General features: G+C 42.4%; 1 protein-coding gene across 3 annotated transcripts in view; it reads right to left on the bottom strand.

The window, feature by feature from the left end:
• Positions 1-24,899, bottom strand: part of wwox (WW domain containing oxidoreductase) — a 145,917-nt gene that overhangs the window by 107,892 nt on the left and 13,126 nt on the right. For all 3 annotated transcript variants that reach the window (XM_039807851.1, XM_039807852.1, XM_039807853.1), the window contains exon 5: positions 22,728-22,834. In XM_039807851.1, the coding sequence (XP_039663785.1) occupies positions 22,728-22,834 (107 nt within the window). The remainder of the gene's footprint in view (positions 1-22,727; positions 22,835-24,899) is intronic.

Below are 24,899 nucleotides of genomic sequence, written 5' to 3'. Positions count from 1 at the left end.
CCTGCAGCCCCCAGTTAACACCTCAGGCATGGAGAAGGATGGTAAAAGAGTTAGTAGGGGAAGACAGAAAAGTGTGCGGATTCTATAGGTTGACGGGGTTTCTATTGCTCCCTCTGAATTCCTAATATCAATATAAAGCGACAGCAATATTACATGACTGTATTTTTACCAGCAGGTGCGGATGTAAGGTGCTGTAATGGCGGTGAAAGTGAATGAGCAGGGAAGACACCACGTGAAAAGGGCACCTTATAAAAGCAATTAGAGAAATGACTTTGAGCCCCTCTTCTTGCTCTGTAGATTAGAACAGGCCTCGGAGGGAGGAACACAGAGGAACTCAGATCTCTATGACCTTGTCCGCAACACGCCACACTAAATTGGTCATCAGCTTTTAAGACTGCATTTTATCATAGAAATATATTTTTAGCAAAAAGAAAAAGAGAAAAGGAGGGAGAGGGAGAAACTGTGGAATGTGCTGGTCATATATCATCCTGTCACAATTATGACGTTTGTTCATAAATACCAACCAATCTGCTCTCCACCTGGCTAAGTCACATGCGCTTGTGCTTATGCATGCGCCGTGCACCAACAAAGAAATATGGACACACATATGGACACACAAGACGTGCGGTGAACGCACACGCACACAGCAAATAAAGAAACGGAGACATCTGGCCGGGTGCCCTACCGCAGGTCTGAGAATTGACCTCCACACACAGACAAAGAGACTGAATACACACTCAGGAAACATGCATTCAAGCACCTAACGCACAAATGAAAGCGCACGCTCGACACATTACAAACACAAACACACGCAAACAAACAAATGCACGCGCACATCCACTTACTAACTGGCATGCACACACACTGCAATTAATAGGGAGGCAGGTCTCTGGTGAGGAAGAGAAAGTGCCTGTTCAGCACATACAGTACAGGCAGAATATGCAATTTCCTCCAGTTAAGTCTGTATTAAATTGATTTCTTCTTTCTCTGACACGGACTGGGTTTTTCCCCCCTAATGAAAGCTGGATAATCTACAGGTTTTCCCTTTCCTGAAATCAAGTTACAAATCAAGCAATTGCAGGGGCAAATATGGAAAAGGTGAAGGAAGGACATGGGATGATTTTCCAGATGAGAAACATGGGAGAATGAGGCACATACGTGCTGATACTCTTAACACGGACATCAGGGGCGCACCACACACACACACACACACACACACACACACACACACACACACACACACACACACACACACACACACACACACACACACACACACACACACACACACACACACACACACACACACACACACAGGAGTAAAGGCCAGGCCACAGTTAAGTACTTGATGACATTTCCGTTGAGTGACGTACTAAGGCTACAGCGGGCCATGTTAGTAAACACAGCATTAATGACTGAAATTAATGAATCACATTAATTAGTCAGCACTTCAATGAGTTAATCACTCACTCAGACCTGACAAGGAGTCATGTAGAGGCTGCAGAGGAACATTGAGCGTGCTGAGAAGAACACAGAGAAGGAGGCAGGACTTAAAAAGAAAAAAGAAAAAGGGGGAAATAATGACAGGTAACCAGTGGAGGAAGAAGTATTTATGTTCCTTCAGTTGAGTAAAAGAAGCAATACCCCGATATAAAAATACTCAATTCCAACTCCTCATTTAAAAAACATGTACTTAAGCAAATGTATTAAGTATCAGCAGAAATATGTACTTTATATAAAGAAACATTACTCGTTATGCTGACAAAACAGCTGTGTTACAATTGATATTATAGAATTATTAATACTGCGGAATATTAATGTTATAGCTGGTCGAGATGACACAATTTTTACGTACTTTATATACTGCTGTGTAAAAGGTCATTTCATTTACTGTTAAAGTTATGCATTATATTTGATATGCTCTTAGTACATTTTCAGAATCTTAATCTGCAATGTAACCATTAACTTTAATTGTCAGATTAATATAGTGAAATTAAAAATGTACAATATTTCCCTGTAGTGAAGTAGACGTATACAACGTCTCGTCTTCAAATGGAAATACTCAAACGTATAAGTATAGTACTCTAATTGAGTAAATTTAGGTACTTTCACCACTACACATAATGTGTATTTTAGGCACCAGTGTAAAAAACCAAAACTATGTTCAAAATGATTATGTAAAAAAAAAAATCATAATAATAATTATTTCTTGCATTATAATTTACATCATTGTTGTTGCATTTCAATTAAAATCATACAAATAAACAAAACTCCTTGTCTGAATAAGGTTGTTACCAAAAAATAAAAATAAAATTGAAAAGCAGAACATTTTAAAGAGAGGTAACTGTGAGTTAAGTGCAAGAAGAATACATATTGTAGCTTGTAGGTGTAATTGAGCTTTATTGTTATTGTCTTACTATTGAGAATGTATTAACCTTTCAGAAGAGAGACACAAGGGTCAAAGAGAGAGAAAAATAAAGACAAGGAGATGGAAAGAGAGTGTGAGAGCCCGAGACAGAGAGAGCGAGAGAGAGAGACAGAGATGGGAAATGAAAAGGACAGGGCGGTCATCATAATTGCAGAGTTTGCTTTTCGGATGCAGACAGACCAGGGCCATGGGGCCTGAGGCAGATATCAGATTCCACACAAACACACATATACACGCGCACATACAAACTTACACATGCACCCATATATACCAACACACACACCGAATATTCCACAGCCAGCGCAAAGGACAGCTGATATCATTTTAAAAGTGTTTTGTGTGCATTTGTGTTTTTTAAAGAGAAAACGTAAATTGAGATGGTGACATCCAGCTTTCAATCCTAACAATGTTATAATAAACCTGCTCTCCATCTGTCTGCGTCTATCAGTGTGTGCTGTGTCTATCTCTGTGTGTGTGTGTGTGTGTGTGTGTGTGTGTGTGTGTGTGTGTGTGTGTGTGTGTGTGTGTGTGTGTGTGTGTGTGTGTGTGTGTGTGTGTGTGTGTTGCCACTGCTTCACTTCTCCCCTCCTTTGTCCAGCGCAGAGCCTGATCAGATTTACATTAAAAAGTGACGGAGATTTAAATAAATGTGTCTATGTTCTCAGAAAGACATTAAGAGATTTTCATCTTTCTCTCCTTTTCCTCTCTGTCTCTTCCTCTCCATTTCCTCACCCTCTCCTGCTTCTATCTCCCCCCTCATCTCACCCACTCCATCTCCGCCAGATTCGCAGACACTGCATATTTTCCTGCATGTCTTCGGTGTAACCGATACCCCGTAACAACCAGGATTTTAATGCGATCCATATTGCCCCCTAATATTTCAGATCTTAGAATAAGCACTGGCAATTACATATTTACACCCATCTTATTTTGCAATTCTGCACAGGGACTTTAGTGTCTGGCTGAACGGCACACGCAGACTTAGATGCTGATTATGTTGTGGTTCGATAACAATAAAGTCGGAGAAAAAGTCTTAGACCCTGTGCACTTATACTGTATATAAAACTTTCTATCTGGGGTGTCAGCAATAAAGCTCAACACTCTCAAGTACAAAATAATGTGTTCTTTTCAAGTGTGTCGGTAATGTGATTGCTTTATCTAAACCTGCTAGTTTTACACTGTTTAATTTCTCCGGAAACACTTGTGCCTTGCATCATCTCGGTATCCGGAGGGCTGGTAAAGTACCAGACACACTCGTAGAAATGCATTCACACATATGTACACTGTTGTAGTGAACACACATCACTGTACAGAGATGATAAATTAAGCCCCTTTGATTTGGTTACCCGAGCTCTTTTTGTATCAGCTTTATAAAAACATAAGCATCACATAATTGAATAAGAAAAGAATCAGGCAATTAAGAAACATGGAGGCCTTTGATGTGAGTAAGTGTATAATAGGCGTTTTGATGAGGGAGTGTTTTACACTCCGCAGGCTCTGGTGTGCACTTTGATTAAAAGCTCTTTTGTTTGGCAATATTCTAAACTGCTTACCATTTTCCACTGTCACAATTGTTTAGCCTGGAAATACAAGAGACTGTGCCTTTTCTTCTCTTCTCTCTGGGATGAAGTCACTTGTTTTTTCTCTGGTATAAAAATCACACAGGTAGTGTTACAAGAGAAACAAATGAATGGATGGAAGAGCAACCTAAGATAAAATGTTTTCGAAGGGGGAACGAAAGGGCAAACAGTGGCACTATCGGATTATATAATAACCATCGGTATTATTATATGGTAATTTTCATATTCATAAACACATTCATTACCACCAACTGTAGTTGTTAAAGCACCATTTACATGATCTACCCTGTCTGTTGATAAGGTCGTGTGGCTTTGCATTATGTTACAGTGTTGCACAGATTTGAATAATAGGATTCTCATCATGCATCTTTAGCCCCTTGTCGCCTGATAATAGCCTGAAAGACTCTCGTTGAACAATGTTATGAATGTGACCTCAGCAAAGGTCGGGGGTCAGCAAGCCACAGATTGTCAACGGAGCGCTGGCCTGACAGAGAATAAATGAGGCCTTGTAAACAAATTGAATTATTGCTTTAATTCATGCAGTCTGATCGAATTTACAGAGAGAAGAGTCCTTCACAAGGGAACAGTGGAGTGAAGGAATGACAGCGAGGAGGAAGGAAAGAAGAAGAAAAAGAAGAGGAGGAGGAGGAGAGGCGGTGGACGACGGGACGTGGCCACACACCTTTTCCCTCCATCAGTCCATTCCGCGTAGTCTTTGGCTCCACTGCTGGAGAGTAACTACATTAACAATCCCGATCATATCACAAGACTGTGCGCTGCCTTCCGTAGACAGAAAGTCTTCCTTTTGTCTCTCAGCTAAATGTAATAAGGTTGTGTTAAATTGATTTGGGACGGGCCACTGGGCTGACTCCCTGTCCTGGCACCAACTGAGTGACAATAAGCAGGAGACGGAAATGAATTTCATAAACTGATACACATACTACAGTTTGTCTGTTGAACAAACATTTTAAGAAGTTTAGATAATTGAGAAGGAAAAGAAAATGTACATAGGAGTAAAAACAGCCCAACTGGACAGGCGCTGGGGATTAAGGATGCTTAAATGTGAAGAAATCTTTGAAGAAATGTGTGTTAGCTTATTGAAAAGGGCAAATGGGAAAGCCCATCTCCTATGGTACACCCCATGAACCTAAAAAACCCTAAATGAAACATCAGTATTAAGTTTGGTCTATCACCCAAAGCTGCATTAGGTCTCTCCTCAGTTTGCTCCTTAATTCCATTTGATAATCCCACATTATTGCCCTCTAACAGTACCCTAAACGGAGAATAAAAAGTTTGCACCCCTCTAGCAGTGTATTACCAGGAAACAACAGGCCCTCTCCTCATTAAGTTATAGATATAAATGCTCCAAAGCATGAAATTACCCCCGAGCCTCCCTCTCCAAATAACCTGGTTTGCAAACAAATGATCCGAGCACAAGCAGTAAAAGGCAGATTATTAAAATAATAGGAGGGATTTAAATTTGCATCCACAGAACAATTCAGCAAAGGACTGTGCAATTACTCCTCCCCCTCCTCTCCCCCTGTTCATTCCACCTTTCTACTGGCAAGCTGAGTCCCTCGCACTTTATTGTGTCCATCTGTTCTTTCTAAGAAACAGAAGCAGAGATTGTTATCTTCAGGTGTGTCTGTATGTGTGCGTACGTGGTCATCCACAGGAGTATGTGCACTTATCTGGTAGTATCTGGTTATTGTTTACCTTCATCAAAACCACAGTTCATTTGCATGCTCATACTTTCTTATTCTCCTCGGCCCTCACCCTTATTTCTCTATTACAATCTTACACTATGATAAATATCAAACTTTATCCTGAGACAATAGCAGTCCCTCCTCCTGTGCTGGAGTAAATGTGGAGCGATGAGAGAGTGAGGTGAGCTGGAAGGGACGAGGCAAAGGGTGCTCAGGTCTGCATTACCTCTGAGTTATGGCCTCCATTTGCATCTCAATCAGCCTCTTTGGAGAGCCCTCCACCTTGGTAACACCCCCATCACACCACAGCCACCCCGGGTAATCAGGGAGATTTAGTGGGAGCGGCAGCCTACCGTGGGCACCCCCTGGCTGGGGCTCGCGGCTCATTCCGAGCCCCTGGTCTCGCTAAGGGCCCTCTGGGCCACATCCAAACACAGGAGAATGGCAGCACTTAACAAGACTGAGATGGACCAAAATAGACGAGCAGCAGGAACTGGCCATAAAACAGAGGGAAAACAAAGCACCTGCGTGATTGTAATAGATGTTCCGGTAGAGATGTCTGCATGTTTTTGTATTGCTGCCTCATTACAGCAGGAGAAAAAAAAAAAAAGAAAACAAACTTGAACTTGTGACCTTAGGTGAGAACATTTTATCTCAGAGTTGATGATGGCACTGACACCATACCACTGCTCCCCTGCAGCAAACATTGGCTCGCTCTAACGTGTAATGGGAGCATGTGCACCTACAAACATAACACACACACACATGCACGTGCACACAGCTACATGGTGTGATTTGCAAAGAGTGAATGCTCCACTTGAGAGTTGCCTCTCTAGTTAGCACTGTCTCATGGCTGAACCCTGCTCAGGTATTATTACTTACACTCAGCCCTATTGATATTGTGACTCCAGCATCTGTTCACCTCCTTGTTACTGCCTGGACCCCAGCACAGCGTCCTATCCTACCTGCGTGCATGGCGTGTGTGTCTGTACTCATTGTTTGTGTGTGTGTGTGTGTGTGTGTGTGTGTGTGTGTGTGTGTGTGTGTGTGTGTGTGTGTGGGTGTGTGTGTTGTTGTGTGTGTTGTGTGTGTGTGTGTGTGTGTGTGTGTGTGTGTGTGTATTCCGGACCTCCGGGGGTAGAGAGCAGTCACTGTGCTCGGACGAAGACGAGAGGCTGAGGAGGCTAATAGAGAAACACTCGACACACCAGGGGCCTAATCAACTGCGAAAGACACGTACCCACAGCTCCAAATCTCTCTCAAACACAAGCGCACTCTGGCCTTTCTCCCTCCCTCTAATCTCACCGATACTCTAAACTCCTCACTCCACACAGCGACACCACATCGCACAGAAACTTTGTAAGCAAAGCTTGTGGAAAAACAACAATGGAAGAGAAGGCAGGACTGGAAATCAAACTTAAGCTGCAAACACAGATGGCTCAGGTGAGCAGAGGAAAAGACTAAACAAAAGGGGACACGTGAGGAGAGTGAGGACTGAAGATGGGGAGACTCAGAATGAGGAGCTGAGTTTCAGTAATCAGAATCAAATATTAGTGGGAGAAAAAACTGGGGAGTGGGCAACATTAATCAAAGTGTTCACCTAGTGGGCAGCCATATGGCAGATCAGCACGCCAACAGTGCAAACTTGCTGATCTTCAGTAACGGGGTGCAATTAATTCCACTGGCTGCATTCATCTCTCCCTCACACACTGAATGAAGGGTAGAAAAAGAAGGAGAGAGAACAGAGGAGGGTTTGTTATGACTCTTTACTCTTCCTCCTCAACTCTTTCTTCCTTTCTCTCTCTCTCTTGGAGCAGAGGAATCAAACCCAGGTGATGAATGAGGTGGACACAAGGGCCTCCGGTAGCTGCTGTGGCAATGGTGGGGGGAGTGATGGGGGGTGGGACAAGAAGAAGTGGAGAAACTAGAAAGCTGAGAGAGAAGGAGACAGCGGTGGAGAGGGGATTAGTTTATTCTACGATTTGGCCACAGGATTTGTAGGATCTTAAAATCTTTATTTATAATGTGTTTATTTTGTGTATATTTTTTTAAGACTTTTTGCCATTATTACTAAAATAATAAGGATTGCATTTACGTAAAGTTCCTAGAGGAACGCGTGCCAACAACATCACCAAAATGACAAAGTCGGAACGGCATGCTATTTGTGAACCACCCTAATGAGTGGAAGGCACGCACAATACCACTGGTCAAAAATAAAGCCTCATAAATTCAATGTAAATCCCATAATCTGCCCCACATAATAGCTATTTCTACACAGAGCTGTGCAAATAAAACAGTGTCTATTAATACTTTTCAACTCTTTTCAAAGTAGTGCCCATAAAATCCGTTGAAAGGTTGCAGAAAAACTTTGTACTAAGGTCTGTAATTTGCATGAATTTGTCAAAGAGCAGGAACTAAAGTGACTTGTAAGGAATTGAGGCACAAAAATGATGTGCAGTTTACCCTCAAAACACAATCTCTGTCAATCTGGGCTGAAGTCTCTCCATGTAAGAATAAACCAAATACAGGTTTTTTTTTTAAAATCAGATATCAATTCATTAAAATGTAAATTAAAGAGAAAACATGATAATGATGAGTGACGTCATTCTCAGTCATTGCTTCTTCAGTTGGATAGAGAAAGCTTTTATGGGAAAAGATGGTCAGCTTTTGAAAATTCACTTGATGATCCGGCAGGATAAAGGGAGCACAACCTGCTCCCCACCACACACACACACACACACACACACACACACACACACACACACACACACACACACACACACACACACACACACACACACACACACACACACACACACACACACACACACACACACACACACCTCAAATCTCTTTTAGTTTTATGTAAAATTAGCTTCTCCCCTGGCTCTTAACACAAGCTCATCTCCATTAGCCGCAACCTAGTAAAACTGACTCCTGCAAATGAGTTGTGGATATGCATTCCCCCGGCCCTCTCATCTCTCCCATCCATACAAATATACTGCATCTGCTATCTCATGTCCATATCTCCGTAAGTCAGCTCATCCCATAGGCCTAGTCACCATACCACCCATACCAATATCATAAATGACTGTGGGGGAAGCCTTCATTAGGGCAGCAATGCCCCTCCACCCCCCCTAATCAGAGCATTTTCCTTGTGCGCATTGGGATGGTGCTTTATGGCCCAAATGGGGATCTGTTAATGAGGAAGTACACATGTCTCCATTTCCTGTCTAGCCAGGTCGGCAGTTCCTGTGTTTGGCCCTATTATAATCACGAGGCTTTTTTTAATGAGCTATATTCATCTTGGTCATGCATCAAACACCATGTAGACATACAATAACAAAATAAATGAAAAGACACACAGAATTAATTACCCTAATACTCTTGCCAAACATCGTGACATGGCCATTGCCATTATTACCAATCTTTGGAGATGAAATAAACTACAAAATGGGTGCCAGGAAAGTTATTTAGATGTCTTTATCTCTCTCAAACGGGGTCGGAATATTTAATGCACTCCAAGCAACATGGGTTTAAATTCGGCTGACGGCTGAATCATTGCAATGTCACAGTAAATTTTGTTACAGCGTTCCCACAAAATGTGCTTTTTCACAATCTGCTCCCAGCCCGCTCATTCTTCTCAATCCCCCTCGCTACACCTCTGATCTCTCGATGTCCCCCGTCTTTCCTTCCCTCCATCATCCCCTCTTCACTCCCAGGCCTCGTTGACATTAACCTGGAGCACTCACATTTTCCCATGGTTCTCCATGTTGCTCTCCGCATGTCAGAGCGGGAGGCTTTATGGCCCACATCCATCAGCGTCACATGCCAGGATTTATGGGAGATGGAGTCCAAACCTGATCGCTCTGAATCAGTCTTGCTGAAGCCGACCCCTGGGCCGCTGTGGGATGTAATGGATGAACATCCTTGGCCCCCACCCCCCACCTCACCTCACTCCTCCCTTCACTCTCTTCTCCATCCACTTCTCTCCTCACCCATACTCTGCACTCCTCTCTTCATCTCTGATGATTTTCCCTCCCCTCTGCCCATCAGTCCAGTCCTGTTTCTTGTCCTATTTGGCTCGTCTTTGTCATTCATTCAAACCTAATGGAGATTTGGCTACCAAAAATTAATGAGACAGACTCACTGAAGGAAATATGCAAGTGCATCAACATACACTCACACAGACATGAGCTCATCATTCATTGCTGTGTGTAGGGTTTTATTTGGGCTAATTTATCATGTATTAATAGGCAGCAGTGCCCTTCAGAGGAGAGATGAGAGGCACCAATTAACTCTGTTCACTGCCACAGACAGACCTGTAGGAATGACAAAGGTCTGTCAAATTACTCTGTCCTGTAGCAGCTCTCTGTGTATGACAGAACATCACTGACAAAGGAGAAGAAGCTCAGCGGAAGATCTAGAACTTTGTGCTTCTCCATCAGCTCTGTCCCAGTCCTGATGGTTATTGTTGCTACGACTGTCAGGCTTCCTGTTCTCGCACAGCAATTTACAATATACAATATAATATTCAATAATAATGGGGGCAGATGAACCATTTGAAATCGGTTGTCATTTTTTAAACAATGGGTTGTTGATTTCGGACAGACGTAAACAAAAGCAGAACTCATTTGTAAGTGGCGACCTTCAGATATGCCGGCTGAAATGACAACTGTTAGCTGCAGCTTGCAAGTAGATATTATTATAGAATAGTTATAAAAGAATAGTCAGGAATTATAATTAGGATAAAGGCTCGATGTATGCTCAATTGTTCATATTATGTATGTGTCACTTAACGTTACCGGAGTAAAGGCTTTTAGGATTAGGACTAATCAATGAGTTCAGCAAACATAATGCTATCTCAGACGAGTTTGGCTAGGTTTCTTAGCATGTAAGCTTCCCCAAATTCAATAAAGGGCAGAACAGAGCCGATAATGTACACTAAACTTTGACATAGTATTAAAGGGTAACTACCGTTTTTTTTTCTTCAACCTATTTTCCTATGTTTTTGTGTCTAAGTGATTGATATGAACAACATCTTTGAAATTGGTCCAGTATTAAGCAAGATTGCTGCAATCTGCAGCGGCGAAAAAAGCTACAACCGAAGTAAATAGGGCCACTAACAGGCTCAGATTAATTTTTTAGCATCATAAAATACACTTAATTCAAAGTCGACAGAAACAAAATAAAACTATGAAAAGCCATTTTGGGTCGTCTCCACTCCAACAATCACAACTTTAGTTTTAGTTGAAATAAACCCATAGTTTACCAATTTACATGTGAAAATATGTTGGTTCTATACACGCTAAAAGTATTGCTTTTTTAAATGGAGTCTGGTGGGTTTAGTGCTAGCGACGTCAGAACTGTTTCCGGTTGAACAGAAAGGTCTCAAAGAGGTTTTAAAGGTCTATCTCTGAAGGGTTCCTTTCCATAATGTTGTCAGACACTTAGAATATTAATCTGAACCTGTCAGCGGCAAAACGAGCACTTCTGTGAAGGTAAATACAAGATAGACAATTGCCATTATTGACTTACATTGTAGCTTGTTTCACCGCTGCCGACTGTAGCGATCTTGCTTATTACTGGACCAATGTCAAAGACTGTTGTTCCCATCAGTCACTTAGACACAAAAACATAGGAACATAGGATCCAGGTTGAAAAAACGGTAGTTACCCTTTAAGTAACCCATTATTACTGTTGCAGGATGTAAGCTAGTTAGCTGGACATGGTAACATTTGCAGTTTACTTTAGGACAGACACTTTTGCTTGTATATTTCTGGTTTTGGAAAGGCTACTTTTTAAAAAAAAAAAAAAACGCCACCCTCCAAACTACTTGTATATCGCACGCACACGCACACGCACGCACACGCACACACACACACACACACACACACCCTAGTTATGGTTGCTAAGCTATTGAACATTGCAAACAATCAATTACTATAGTTGCTTAAAAATTAACTGTCCACTCAAGAGCAGCATTGGTGGAACGAAAAGCTCACGAAAGTTTGAGACATCATGCTTCCTCCTCATGGCGTCCAGTCCTCGGCAGAATTAATCAGCTGAGCCCATATAGTGCTGTGACTGAGGGAGTTAGAGGTTAAAGGTCAAACTGTGTTCACTGGTTTACAGCAGGTTTTATTACAGTTATTTGATATATTTACCCAACCTGTTCACCTTCTAACCTGCCTCTATATAGAGCTGTTTATCTAAAAGTTGCACAGTCCACACACGCGTGGCAAACACACACATGCTCATTTCTCAAGTGTAACACACAAAATAATATTGCCCTGCGGCCCCCCAAACAGGTCGGTACCCTAATAAAGGCTTTACACTATGAAAGGAACATAGTGAGGCAGCTCCGACACCTCTGAGCCTCCCTCAGCGCGCGCACACGCGCGCACACACACACACACACACACACACACACACACACACACACACACACACACACACACACACACACACACACACACACACACACACACACACACACACACACACACACACACACACACACACACACACACACACACACACACACACACACACGGCTGTGCCTGGTCACAGGTCAGGAAAGCCTGTAGCTCTCTGTGGTGCAGGGGAGCAGAGCCGCTTGAACCTGTAATATGCTCCTCTCTCCCCTGGTGCCACTTGTTGTGGTTTTAGTGCAGGGGAAATTACACCTGCTCTCTAGCCTGAGACCAGCACTGACACGCAGAGACGACTGAAGCTGGGGATCACACACACTCACAAACACACAGACACGTGAACAACACAGGTAAACCTAAGAGGAACTCGGGCAGCATTTATACCCCCAAATCACTGATCAACAAAACATTTTATACAAAACACTTCATAGGAGTGCTTCACACACCATTAAAACTAGTACTGTTTTGAAAGTATGAGCAGCCCAAATAGCTATAACAGACCTGCTCTCCATCCACCATTCCCACAGGCGAGCTGACTCAATGGATGAAAAGAACAAAAGAATATGACCTGGCTTTACCCACAAAACACAGTTTGCATGTTGTGAAAATAAATTAAAACAGCTGTTTATTCCACTTCTTATACACAAGATCAATCTCATGTAACAAAGATGCAACATTACGTTGCTAATACTCTTCTGTAGTAATGTAATCATTTGCCAATGTGTAGGCTTAATCACCGGTTAGACGGGAAGGCCGTTTCATCATCGAAATGTTCAACTAAAATGAACACAACATCTAGCCTACTCTGCAAGTCAAATGTGAGCTGAGAGATAATCATCGATATGGGGCAGGAGAGAATGAAACTAATAAAAAGGCAGTGTATCAAAGTATCGCAGTTAAGCATTAGTCACGTGAGGGCAACTACGCCACAACTCTGGTGTTCTCTAAATGAATCCCCCTCGTCCCATGCTTGATTTATGGACCTGTAAAAACACACGTTGTTTTTAATCTACTGCTGCCTGCATCTGCCCCTCTGATGAAATGTGGATCTGTGTATGTGTATGTGTGTGTGTGTGTTAATGGATAATGATGTATGGGCTGAGGTCTGATTCTTTGAGCATGAATTTTCTCTCTGATAAATATGCATTCAGTTACACAGACTGATTAAGCTGTAAACCAGTGTTAACTCTGTGTCAAAGCTCATACAAACACACATATACATACAAACACACACACACACACACACACACACACAACTTCCCAGAAAATGATAGCTGTGCCTGGGGCAGGATTGTTTGGATGCCTGGAGCGGTTCACTGATATCAATTCCATGAGACCTGACTGCAGAGGATATCCTATAAACACAAGACAAGGCTCAGAGATGCAGCCATATCAGCAAAAGTCATATTACAGAGTCAAGAATGATGATTTGCAGAGTTCAGCACCAAAACGCTACATATTGATTTGGAGGAAATAAAATTAATGCATATCAAAGACAATTGTACATGCAGTATATACAGTATACGGTAAATAGAAAAGTTAAAGATTGCCAATTGTTTATTGTGCTTTATTTGAAAAAGCCTATTTTCACTTTCACAACAGCATCATCATAATTCCACACGTTTCTCTCAGAATGAGCACTTAGCGATACAGAGCTTTGCGGCGGTGATTCTTGATCGGGCTGACGTTGAAATATGTGACTTAGTGTTAGAATGGTGGGAGTCGTTGTGACGCACTTGTCTGTTCATTAGCGGGCAATACCTGTCCTTCACAATAATCACAAAGGGACACCAGGGTACATGCATGCACATTCTTCTCCCATGTTTATACCCCCCCGTTCTCATATTTGAAACACAATCAGACATGGACGCGTAGGCCACCAAATGCGCGCACACACACACACACACACACACACACACACACACACACACACACACACACACACACACACACACACACACACACACACACACACACACACACACACACACACACACACACACACACACACACACACACACACACACACACACACACACACACTTTGTGTGGTCGGCTTGTTGGAGGAATCAGAGCTGGATGAATTTGAGGAAAAAGTTGTTTCCTCATCAAATTTACATATCACAATTCCACCCTCATTCCATCCATCCTTTCTGCTCTCTTCGGTGCCAAGCAGATGTAGACTGTAGTTGGGGAAGTGGGACCTTTTTATTCCCAGTCTACAGACAGAATGCAGGTAGGAAACAAACAAATAAGTAAATAAAAAGAGACGAGAAAGGCTCCTTGGAGAGGTGGGCGCATGCTACTAATATGCCCCGTGTTCTCATATTTGAAACACAATCAGACATGGACGCGCACACACACACACACACACACACACACACACACACACACACACACACACACACACACACACACACACACAAAGTTCCCAACTCGTGTCTGAATATACTCTTGGTGTTTTATAAAAGATGACGAGAGACAGCATCAGACAATTTAAATCTCACAGAGACATCAAACACAGAATCACATCTAATTAGCCTATTGCGTCTCCTATCAACTTTATCGTGGGATCTGAGAGCCTGTGCTAATTTCAAACTGTGCTAAAGATGCTAAAAGAGCTTGGGGTAATATCGAAAATGTTATAGCAAGTTGCCAAATGGTTCCTGCATTCAACATTACAGTTTGCTTGTTTGTCAGACATTAACAAAGCCTCCGTCTATTTGGCTGCAGCTTATTACAACTGGCTCATCTCCTGATTTAAAACATTACAGTGTGTGCTGGACTTGTCTCTCTATGGTCAGCACTTCTCAGACTTCTATAAAAACATTCTCTGCTGGCAGAGAGAGAAAGAGGGGGAGAAAGAGTGAAAGAGAACCAAGCAACCTCTCACCTCTCTCATCATAAGAAGCCCTCGTCCCAGGGCTATGAGCCCTCCTTCAGAAGGGAGAGTGAAAGAGTGAAGGATGAGAGTCTGTCAGGTTCAAACAACAAAGAGGTGCTGCCTTACACATCCTTCCTCAACCTGTCCCCTTCAGTGGCAGTGACATCATTTAAATCATTTAAATCCTCCCCAACATGACCTATGGCAAGTGACCCGTCATTCTAACGCTCAAACCTCCATGTGAGACGGCTGCTGAACTGCTTATTTAGCAGAAAATACCACCCGGCTAACTATGCGATTTATTCAAAATTATTCCTCCATGGTGCTCCTTCACACAGAGCATTTGCCCATAGTTCACTGTGGTCCAGGCAATTAGGAGCAGGCCACACCTCTTCAGGAGACAGAGCACCTGGCTATAGCAGACAGACATAAGGAGGAGGAGAGCTGAGCGGCGCACAGCTTTTCACGACGGCCTGGAATAACTAAGCAGAGCAGTGAGGGAGAGTGAGGGAGTGAGGAATGCAAGCCAGGCATTTTAGGATTCATTTAGGTTCCCCATCTCCCTGGTCACTTTATTAGCAGTCTGGGAAGAGTGATGCATGTCCCAAAGCTATGCAAAATGCATAATCAAGCATTTAAATACACACCATGTGGATGGGTGTGTGCAATGTGCATGCATGTGCACAGGTACGTGTGCACGCATACTGTACTTGTGGAGCGTATCACATAGATGCACAATCACACACACACACACAAAAATGCTTACTACTGTAAAACCTCAAGGTATTCAACTCTTTTACGTTTATACTAACAGTCTATACTACACAAAGCCTCCTTTAGTATTCCCATGAGCTCCATTGGAACCGTCACCTGTGTAATGTAAAGAAATCCTCAATGGTACATTACAGTAAATCCTTTTGTAGTTCCCGAGCTTTGTGTGGTCGGCTTGTTGGAGGAATCTGAGCTGGATGAATTTGAGGAAAAAGTTGTTTCCTCATCAAATTTACATATCGCAATTCCACCCTCATTCCATCCATCCTTTCTGCTCTCTTCGGTGCCAAGCAGATGTAGACTGTAGTTGGGGAAGTGGGACCTTTTTATTCCCAGTCTACAGACAGAATGCAGGTAGGAAACAAACAAATAAGTAAATAAAAAGAGACGAGAAAAGCTCCTTGGAGAGGTGGGCGCATGCTACTAATATGCAAGGAAACAGACCGATTTGCACAATCCCTCATCCTGGAAATAAGGGCCACTCCCTCAATGATTCAGTGGATGCACCTGAGATTGGGGGAGAGGATTGGGAGAGCAGCAAGAGATGGAAGTGCAGGTGTAATGTTGGTATAGTCTGGGGACAATCTGAAAAGGGGCTCTAGGGCCGTTTAAGTACAAGTGTCGACATCACCAACAACAATCTCCACTGGATATATCTGAGCTTATACAGTGGTGTGTCAGCAAAACCACATACCAAAAATATTACTTTTGCCTCTGTTTTTTAATGAAAGAAAGTGCACCACGTGAGGGATCCTAAACCATAAAAAGGTATGTATGTTTTAATAAAAACATTTGAGAGAAACTTTTGTTCTAGTCAAAATTGAAAGAAAATAAACTTGTTATGACATGATGTTAACAATTGTAGGCAGTTATGAAATCACATCAGGAAAATAATTATGAAGAAAACAAGCTTAATTTTTAAATCCTGCAAGAAATGAGACCTAAAGATTACTAACTATGATCTACTGGGTTCTCTGGCAGCAGACCTGGTCACTGACCTGGGAAATGGGCTGCAATTTCCTTAATCATTGTGGGAGGAAAAAAAAAAGAGGAAAAAAGGTACGCAATCGAAGGGTGAATAGACGGGGACAAAAGTCTTTTGAGGCCTTTCTGAAAGACAAAAAACAGGGAGGGAAAGGGAAGAGTAACTAAAAGAGCAGCATCCTGAGGCCCTGGAGGGGGCTGCATATGACCAGGTCAGCATTTCACATGTGTCACTTCCTGTTGGCCTCAGCGGGAAGAGCGTGGCCTGGCATGGTGGCCAGCGGGGCACAGGGCCTGTCAGCCTGACACAGGAGGTTATGCACCGGGCAAACGGACAAATGCAGGCACACATGCATCCACAAACACACAAACACACACACACAAACACACACACACCACTCTTCCTGTGCTAACGAGTGCGATTCGGGTTAAAGGTAGAGTGTAGTGACACAGAAAGTGGTCTGAATGCATGCATGTCACACAGTCATACAAGAAAGTAGTTTTCTATGAGAAACATGGGACGCATCCAGAACTTTGCCACCTCATACTACTGTATGTAGGCCATGACGCATTAACATGTGACATTCTCAGGTATGGGAATGCAAGTTTATGTACTGACATCCTCAAGAAAAGACTGACTTCTTTCTGCTGTCTTCAAGACCTTTTCCACCTCTGCTTTGTAAAAAAAAAATATATATATATATATATATATATATATATATATATATAAAAAAAAAAAAAATATATATATATAACAGGCATTTCACCTGAAATAGCAGACGCTTGGAGAGGAATATTGTGATTCTGATGTTACCTTATCCTACAGCATGAGAATCAGCAAAAGAGTATCTGCAGTACATGGGTAGAATATATATATATATATAAAAAGGCTTGAATCTGACGGTAGAGGTTTGTGACAGAGAGTATGAATGTATTCATTGTCTGATTTTCATATCTAGCAGAGGAACTGTCTGCCTGTGTGAGTGGCCGCTGCTTTTCGGCTCTCAGTCCACCTGTCTCGCTCTGCCTCTCCGGCCTGTGTTAATGTTGCTGTTTGACATTGCAAGCAGCAGGCTTTTTTCTCCCAGCAGCCTCAGTGGACACTGAGCTTTAGCCTAATTGGTTCCAGAGCAGACCCTGACAGAACTCTCCTCAGCGGCACACAGCCATATTAATACCCCCCTTTACTTACACACACACACACACGCGCACGCGCACACACACACACACACACACACACACACACACACACACACACACACACACACACACACACACACACACACACACACACACACACACACACACACACACACACACACACACACACACACACACACACACACACACACACCAAAAACAAGCACAGCAATCAGTGACTAGCTCGCTAATTAACGGCCTTACAAAGCATCTCATTAGCATGTGTTGTAGAAAGGGGCAGTGGGGGAAATAAGCATTTTGGATTAAAAAAAAAGGGAAGAAATTACAAAATAAGACCATGCCGCGTGTGTATGTGTGTGTATTGCATTCTACTCAGGGGCCAAGGGCCTTGGTTGGCCCACTGTATCTCAGGGGAGTCCATTACAGCTCTCTGAGGGAGACCGTGGAGTCAAAGTTAAGCAGAATTTTAAAGGCAATCAGGAAAAATAAATCTCTGGCACACAGGCAACACTTTGGTTGCTAACCGGCAACTTAACCTGCCTGTACTGTGAGCAGAATAGGAGATGGATAGGTAAAGCGATGTGGGAAATAAGCATGCAGTTAAGTCATAGGGCAGAGGACAATAGCTGCAGAGCTGAACAATTTGCACAGTAGAGTTACCTGAGGGACTCTATATCACAATAATAAGATGCAAAATCCATTATAATCCAGAAAAGTAAATTTGTTAGTGTACGTGAATCAAAGATTTTGGCTCTCTAAATATATCTGCCTCGTCTCTTTTTGGTGCAAAACACTTCACTCCCAGCACTTTCTCTGTCTATCTTCCCATCTCCTTCTGCTCTCCCTCCATCTCTCCCAGCCCCCATCTGCTGGTTAATCCCCTCCTGGTTTTACTGTGGCTTCATCACAGCCTGTAAAAACAGCCCCCTTTGAACCCTATAAAGGCAACCGGCATCAGGCTTATTGTAAAACACAATCATAAGGTAAATGTTTATCCCCTCTCCGCCACTCTAAACTCCCCTAATGAGCCTGCTGGAGGGGTTTTCACCTCGCAGCTCAAACAGAGGCAGAGAAAATAACACATTCTGCACAGATTAGGCCTGCGGTGGAGATGGAGCTGAAGTCCCATCATGAAAACAGTATGTAACATAAACACAGCAAGAAACTAATTTCATGATAAAAAGTCAGCAAAAACACAAAACACGTATTACAATCTCTGAAGTGCCAAACAAGCTCTATAATGTCAAGCATGAACGTGTGAACAGTTAAATGTGTGTTAAATATAGATAATACTTGTCAAATTTCAGATGAAGATTAAGTAGAGGTACCAGAAATCTGCAGTAATAGTATATTGTTCTGTTTATACTGTAGCCGTTCCTGGCAGAGCACACTATGATTGGCTGGGAAGGATGAGCCTTCTGACCCTGCACTTCCTAACAGCCAGTGGCTGTTCTGACCTTCCCATTATCCATCGGTGACCCCACTATTATACCCACTGTCAGTACACGACGCTACGCTGAGCGGCACCGCCCTGCACTGCGGATGAGCCATCACTCTCGCTTCTGAACAGCAACTCTTGCCCACACAGCCAGGGAGTTAGAGAAAGAGAGAGTTCGGAGTAATAGTAAGCAGGTAGTTAGAGGTCAGAGGTCCTGTGCAATCGGGACAGCAGTTCCACTCCTGGCAGCCAGAGCGGAACTCTGAGAGGTACCTGGAAGTAGATATGATGACCTTTTGTACCGAGGACCCCAAAATATACCCTCTTATCAAAATGACCTTAACACAGGAGCATGGGAAGGCGAGCAGAGTCCATCCATCATCTTAAAGATTAATCCTCCTCTCTATTCTTCTCCTGAATCTATTAATAATGTCGCCAGAGGGGAGAATTTGCGGCAAAGATTTATTCTGATATTGTGACTTTTATTCATTAGCCTATAACAGGGTGATTCCTTGAGAAGGAAATATGGAGTGAGCTTAGGGCTTGCTAATTTACTACTCCGGTTCAATTTGAACTACACAGAACTGCATTAACTCAATCATTTCATTTGCTGACAGTCTGCACGTCTAACACAAATAGGGAAGTCATCCTATCATCATTTACACTACAGAGGTCACCAATCATTTAATCTTTTGAAGCAATCCCAAGCAGCTTCCATTTGTTCATTCACAAACATTTAACAACATCTTGGATAATTCTGTGGCAGGTGTGAAGCTTGGAAATCAATTTGACTACAAGATCTGGCACTTGGATCGGCGCTTTTCCTCACTCATTTAGACAAAGCCGCTACATTAATAGATCTGTACACTGGATTTCGCACTGTGGAGCAGCACTGACAGCCCCAGGGGCATACTTCAATTAGAGACTTGGGTGAGTTTAAACACTGCAGATCTACTCTCGCTCAAAGGCGTTTGTCTCCCTCTCTCGCTCCCCCTGTTTTCCTCCCTTTCAGCCCCCCCCCCTCTCTCTCTCTCCCCATATCTACGCTGAGCACTCACTCTCCTTCTTCTTAAACTCCTGCTCTCTGTAATCAACCCAGTGCTAATGGCTTATTCTTTCTGCTCCAGCACCCACATTTCACTTGTTTATTTTCCCACACTCGTAAATCTGGGGACGCGTCACAAGCGCAGCGATATTAGAGCAATAATCTCAGGTAATTATCAGATGCCCTCTCTCACTTTCTCTCTTCCTCTCTCTGTCTCTCACTTTCTCTCCTCCTCTCTCCCTTTAACACTCTCTCTCCCTCTCTCTCCTCTCATACAGAAGTTTCTTTACCTTTCCTGGGAAGTGTGCAGGACATTTGTGGGAACCTAAACATGAATACTTCAACTCTCATTTAGAAAAGGCTTTCTCAAGGGAGAGCTGAATATGTGGATCATATAGACATTTAGATCATTTATTTCATGTCACTGACACATGAATTAACGTAACATCAATGGTGTCACACATCACATTGAAACAAGTCAAGTGAATTTGTATTTATATAGCCACAAATCACAAATGTGTTTCAGAGAGCTTTGCTATTTGAACAACATAAAACACCTTCTATATTTAGATTCTTGATTTGGTTATGGCTAAAAACTGAATTGAGGGTCTAAAAATAAAATGAAACACCTTAACAGAGGGAAGAAAGGGAGTAACTTTAGGGATCATTTATCCAGGACAGACAGACATAAAATAGGTATTTTATATACTGATTATACTTCATTACAGAAAAATAATCTACTGTATAGCAGGCTTTGGGTAAACGTACAATATTTTTAAGCAGGATCAATTCATTGTTTTGCGTTGTTTTGGTTTTTTTCATGGAAATTGTTAATATCGACAGGCTTATACTTTAAAAAGGTCCAGTATATAACGTGTTTAGTTGTTCATTATCTAAATTTGTGCTGCCTGTTCACAACCGTGTCCTTTTTCATGAATATTTACCACCACCATCAATTCCAAGTATTCTTTTTGGTTTGAAATTTTACATTTGCGTTTGCATGAACTGGGGTAGATCAAAGCTGGTCTACGGAAAGCCGTTCCACTCCCTGTTCAGCCCCATTGTACCGAATTTGGTTGCAGTTCCACCAGAGTTCCACTGGGGGTGATCGCGGTCTAGTGCAAAATGACTGGGACTCTATGGAGCTAGACGGCTAAATGTGTCTCTTTCACCCGATTGTCGTTGAGAAACCTCAGATTTGATTGTAGTTTTTGCAAGTTCAACAAGGGTTATAGGTCGAAAGTTGAATGAACGAGTACTTATGTCCTTTTGATTTCTTACAGGGGGAGTCGTTGTTGCCCATAACACGCTAGCATTCTGCTAATGAATGCTGATTGGTCAGTGAAGGTCTGATTACGATCGGAGATCCCGCTTGACGGCATCCGAAGCAGAGCCTGAATATCAGAGTGAATATTTCGGCGTAGTCTTTAAAACATTAGCAAACCTCTTTCTAGCACATGTATTAACAGGGAGAGCCTGACCTGTTAGCTGTGTTGTCGATGCCCCGAGAGAAGAAGGAAGTGACTTGCCGTAAAGCAGTATCTCCGGCCGTATATGTGTATGACGTCATTGACATTTTAAAAGGCTTTTTAGAACAAAAAAAATGACTTTAAAAAAATCTAACACCCAGCAGTGTGTATTTTCTTAGCCTCCCCTTTCGAACGAAACATTCAAATTACTATACAAAAAATTATATCCTGAGAAAAGTGGGTTTTGAGGGGTATAGCTCCATAGCCCCATTCATTCTGCACTAGCCTGTGAGCGCCCACTATATGGAACTCTGGTGGAACTGCAACCAGTTCAGAAGCCGGAAGTAACGAGGGAGTGGCACTTCTTCCTATATTAGAAATTCTTTGGGTAGACGCTCCATATTCATGCGCCATCTTGAAATACGTTAGCCGGTAAGGGACACACACGACATACTGCTCCGCCTTTCGCGTTTTCGCTGTCACATGATAAACTCACAGGTGCTGCTAATGCTGCTAATGGGTATCTTCAAACTTGCCGGCCACACGTATTAAAAATGGAGGACCACACGTATTAAAAATCCATATTTCAGGAACAAGAGTCTTCTTCTTCGCCCAGAAAAAGGATATTGAAAAGAGCAAGAGACCGGCTTTTTTTAGCGTGAAGGCTACCGTAGCTGTAAAACGTACTTTGAACTGCGTGGTGCGACAACAAGAGTTGATTGCGATATACGATCTCAACGCTAGATGGGACAAATTCCAACACATTGGACCTTTAAAGAGTTTCAAGCACAATTTGAGGGGTTCTTGAAGGTTCGAATGCCACTTACCCATTCCTGCTGAATGAGGCTAACTGCCTTGATTGCCCGGGACAGGTTTCGACATGCCAGGATCACGTGGGCGCCGTGAAGAGCAAAAGACCTGGCTGTCTCAAAGCCTGAGACATGATCAGGGAGACGGAGAGACAGACAGACAGACAGACAGACAGACATGAAGAGGGGGGAAAAAAAGAAGAAAAAAAAGATTGAAAGCGAGCAATGCTTCAAAGATTAGTTTTTATTGAAGATAACTTTGATTCTCAGGGGTTGGATCTAATGGGGTGTTGGGGGTGGTGATGGTGGGGGTTGGGGGTGCAAGTTAAAATCCCTATCAATTTTCCATATAATTTCTTTCATTGAGTAACCCAGTGGTCTAGTAGAGAGAGTTAATCATTTCTCTCTGAAGTGATGAAACTGATTGAATTATTGTGGTTCAAGACTTCTTCCTCTATTCTGAGATAAAGTTTTGGTTCTGACCGCCGGCTCTCAAGAAGGTATCGTTGCTCATGCTGGGTTAAAGGAAGGGAGGTCGGCTGTTAATTATGTTGGGAATTATACAATGATGGCAGTAATTACGAAAACACGGCTCAGATGTACAATCGAACGGACATGACATTCAAACTGAACCTTGGTGTGATATTTCAGCACATCAAAGGGCCTCTGATAAGGACGTTTCTCCCACGAAACGAGGTCCGCGGATACACACACAATTTATCAGTCCAAGACTACTTCATGGCTCCATCCAAATCATGTAGTCACGATAAAACTGACAAAAACTGAAGATAGACGGAGAGAAGTTCATTTCTAAATTACACGTCTAAATGGGTCATTTCAACCCATAGGTTGAATTAATTTATGAGATTAACTTTTTTTTCCTTCACTGTATTTTTTATTTCCTGTGACATTTACTATCCTTCAAAGTTCAACAGCAGCGAGCAGCGTCAAATTTCTCAGTCCCACCGCGACAGTAAATACAAACCACAGTCACATACACACACACACACACACACACTGTACAGTGTGAGCGTCCTGATTGACGAACTGACGGGGACAATAACTGGTTGTGGCAAAGAGGGTCTGAGAGGCAGAGTGTATCAGAGGGTGGATTAATATGAACTGTAATTAGATTATATGTCTTAATCTGATTTTCATTAAGAGAAAAACTGGGAGGAGAGTGTTAAGGACTAATATCTATTAAAACTCAAAATTGGAGTCGGATTGGAAGCCCTCTCTGACAAGTGAAGCATGGAATTAAATTATATGACACCTTATTAGGTGTAATGGAGGGGACTGTGGCTGTGAGGGGAGATCATTCCACTCACAGGAAATGGAAACGAAAATAAAAAACAACATAATGAAAAAAAAAAAAAAAAAAGCAGTGAGACTCCTGGAGTAAATATGCGCTTTGCATATGCAGGTGGAGCAGCCGGCTATAGGGAACAAACGTCATAAAATCTTCTCAATGTCATTCAAAATGTCTGTATTTTCGATATATTTTAATCTAAACACTAATAATAAAAATAGTGGTTGTAAACTCTGAAACGCTAATGATGTGTCTTGTCTTAAGATATTCAAAATGTAACAGAAACAATCCAAAAGCAGCAGCTAAATTTGCAAACGATTTAAAAATAAATAAATAAATGAATAAATAAAAAGACTCCAAACATGCCATCACTTAAAAAGCTTTTTTTTCCGTCTTTATAAATTGGACAAGAGTACTGGCTGCTGGTAAACAACAACACCTCACACTCACTTGTTGTGTGTACAAACCATGAAAGTGAAATTAATCGACACCAGTGTTTTCCATAATGGAGAACAAATTAGAATATGGCAGCAACAACAACAGCAGCAGCAGCGAAGCCATGTATTTCTAATGACAAATAACAAGGGCTTGACATTAATTGTGAAATAACGAGAGTGACGTTGCTGTAACAGAGACTCCACGCCCTCTCACCCATGTTGCCGGTAGAGAGGGCCGCACTGAAATGAGTTCCTGGTCAGGTGTACAACAACGAGAGTCTGTTTCAGCATTGTACACTGATGGTGGAACATGACGAGAGGTCAGGCAGGGGGTTCTTTTGCTCTGGTGGATCGACAAGACGCCATAAGCTGTTTTACAACACACAGGAGGCCTGACTAATATGATGGGCTGTAATGATCTTGCAGGTTCTTTCGTCTAATCGG

Source organism: Perca fluviatilis, chromosome 8 (assembly GCF_010015445.1).
Source record: "Perca fluviatilis chromosome 8, GENO_Pfluv_1.0, whole genome shotgun sequence".
Classification (NCBI taxonomy): domain Eukaryota; kingdom Metazoa; phylum Chordata; class Actinopteri; order Perciformes; family Percidae; genus Perca; species Perca fluviatilis.
Note: the sequence above shows the minus strand (reverse complement) of the source record. Positions and strands in the feature narration are given on the sequence as shown.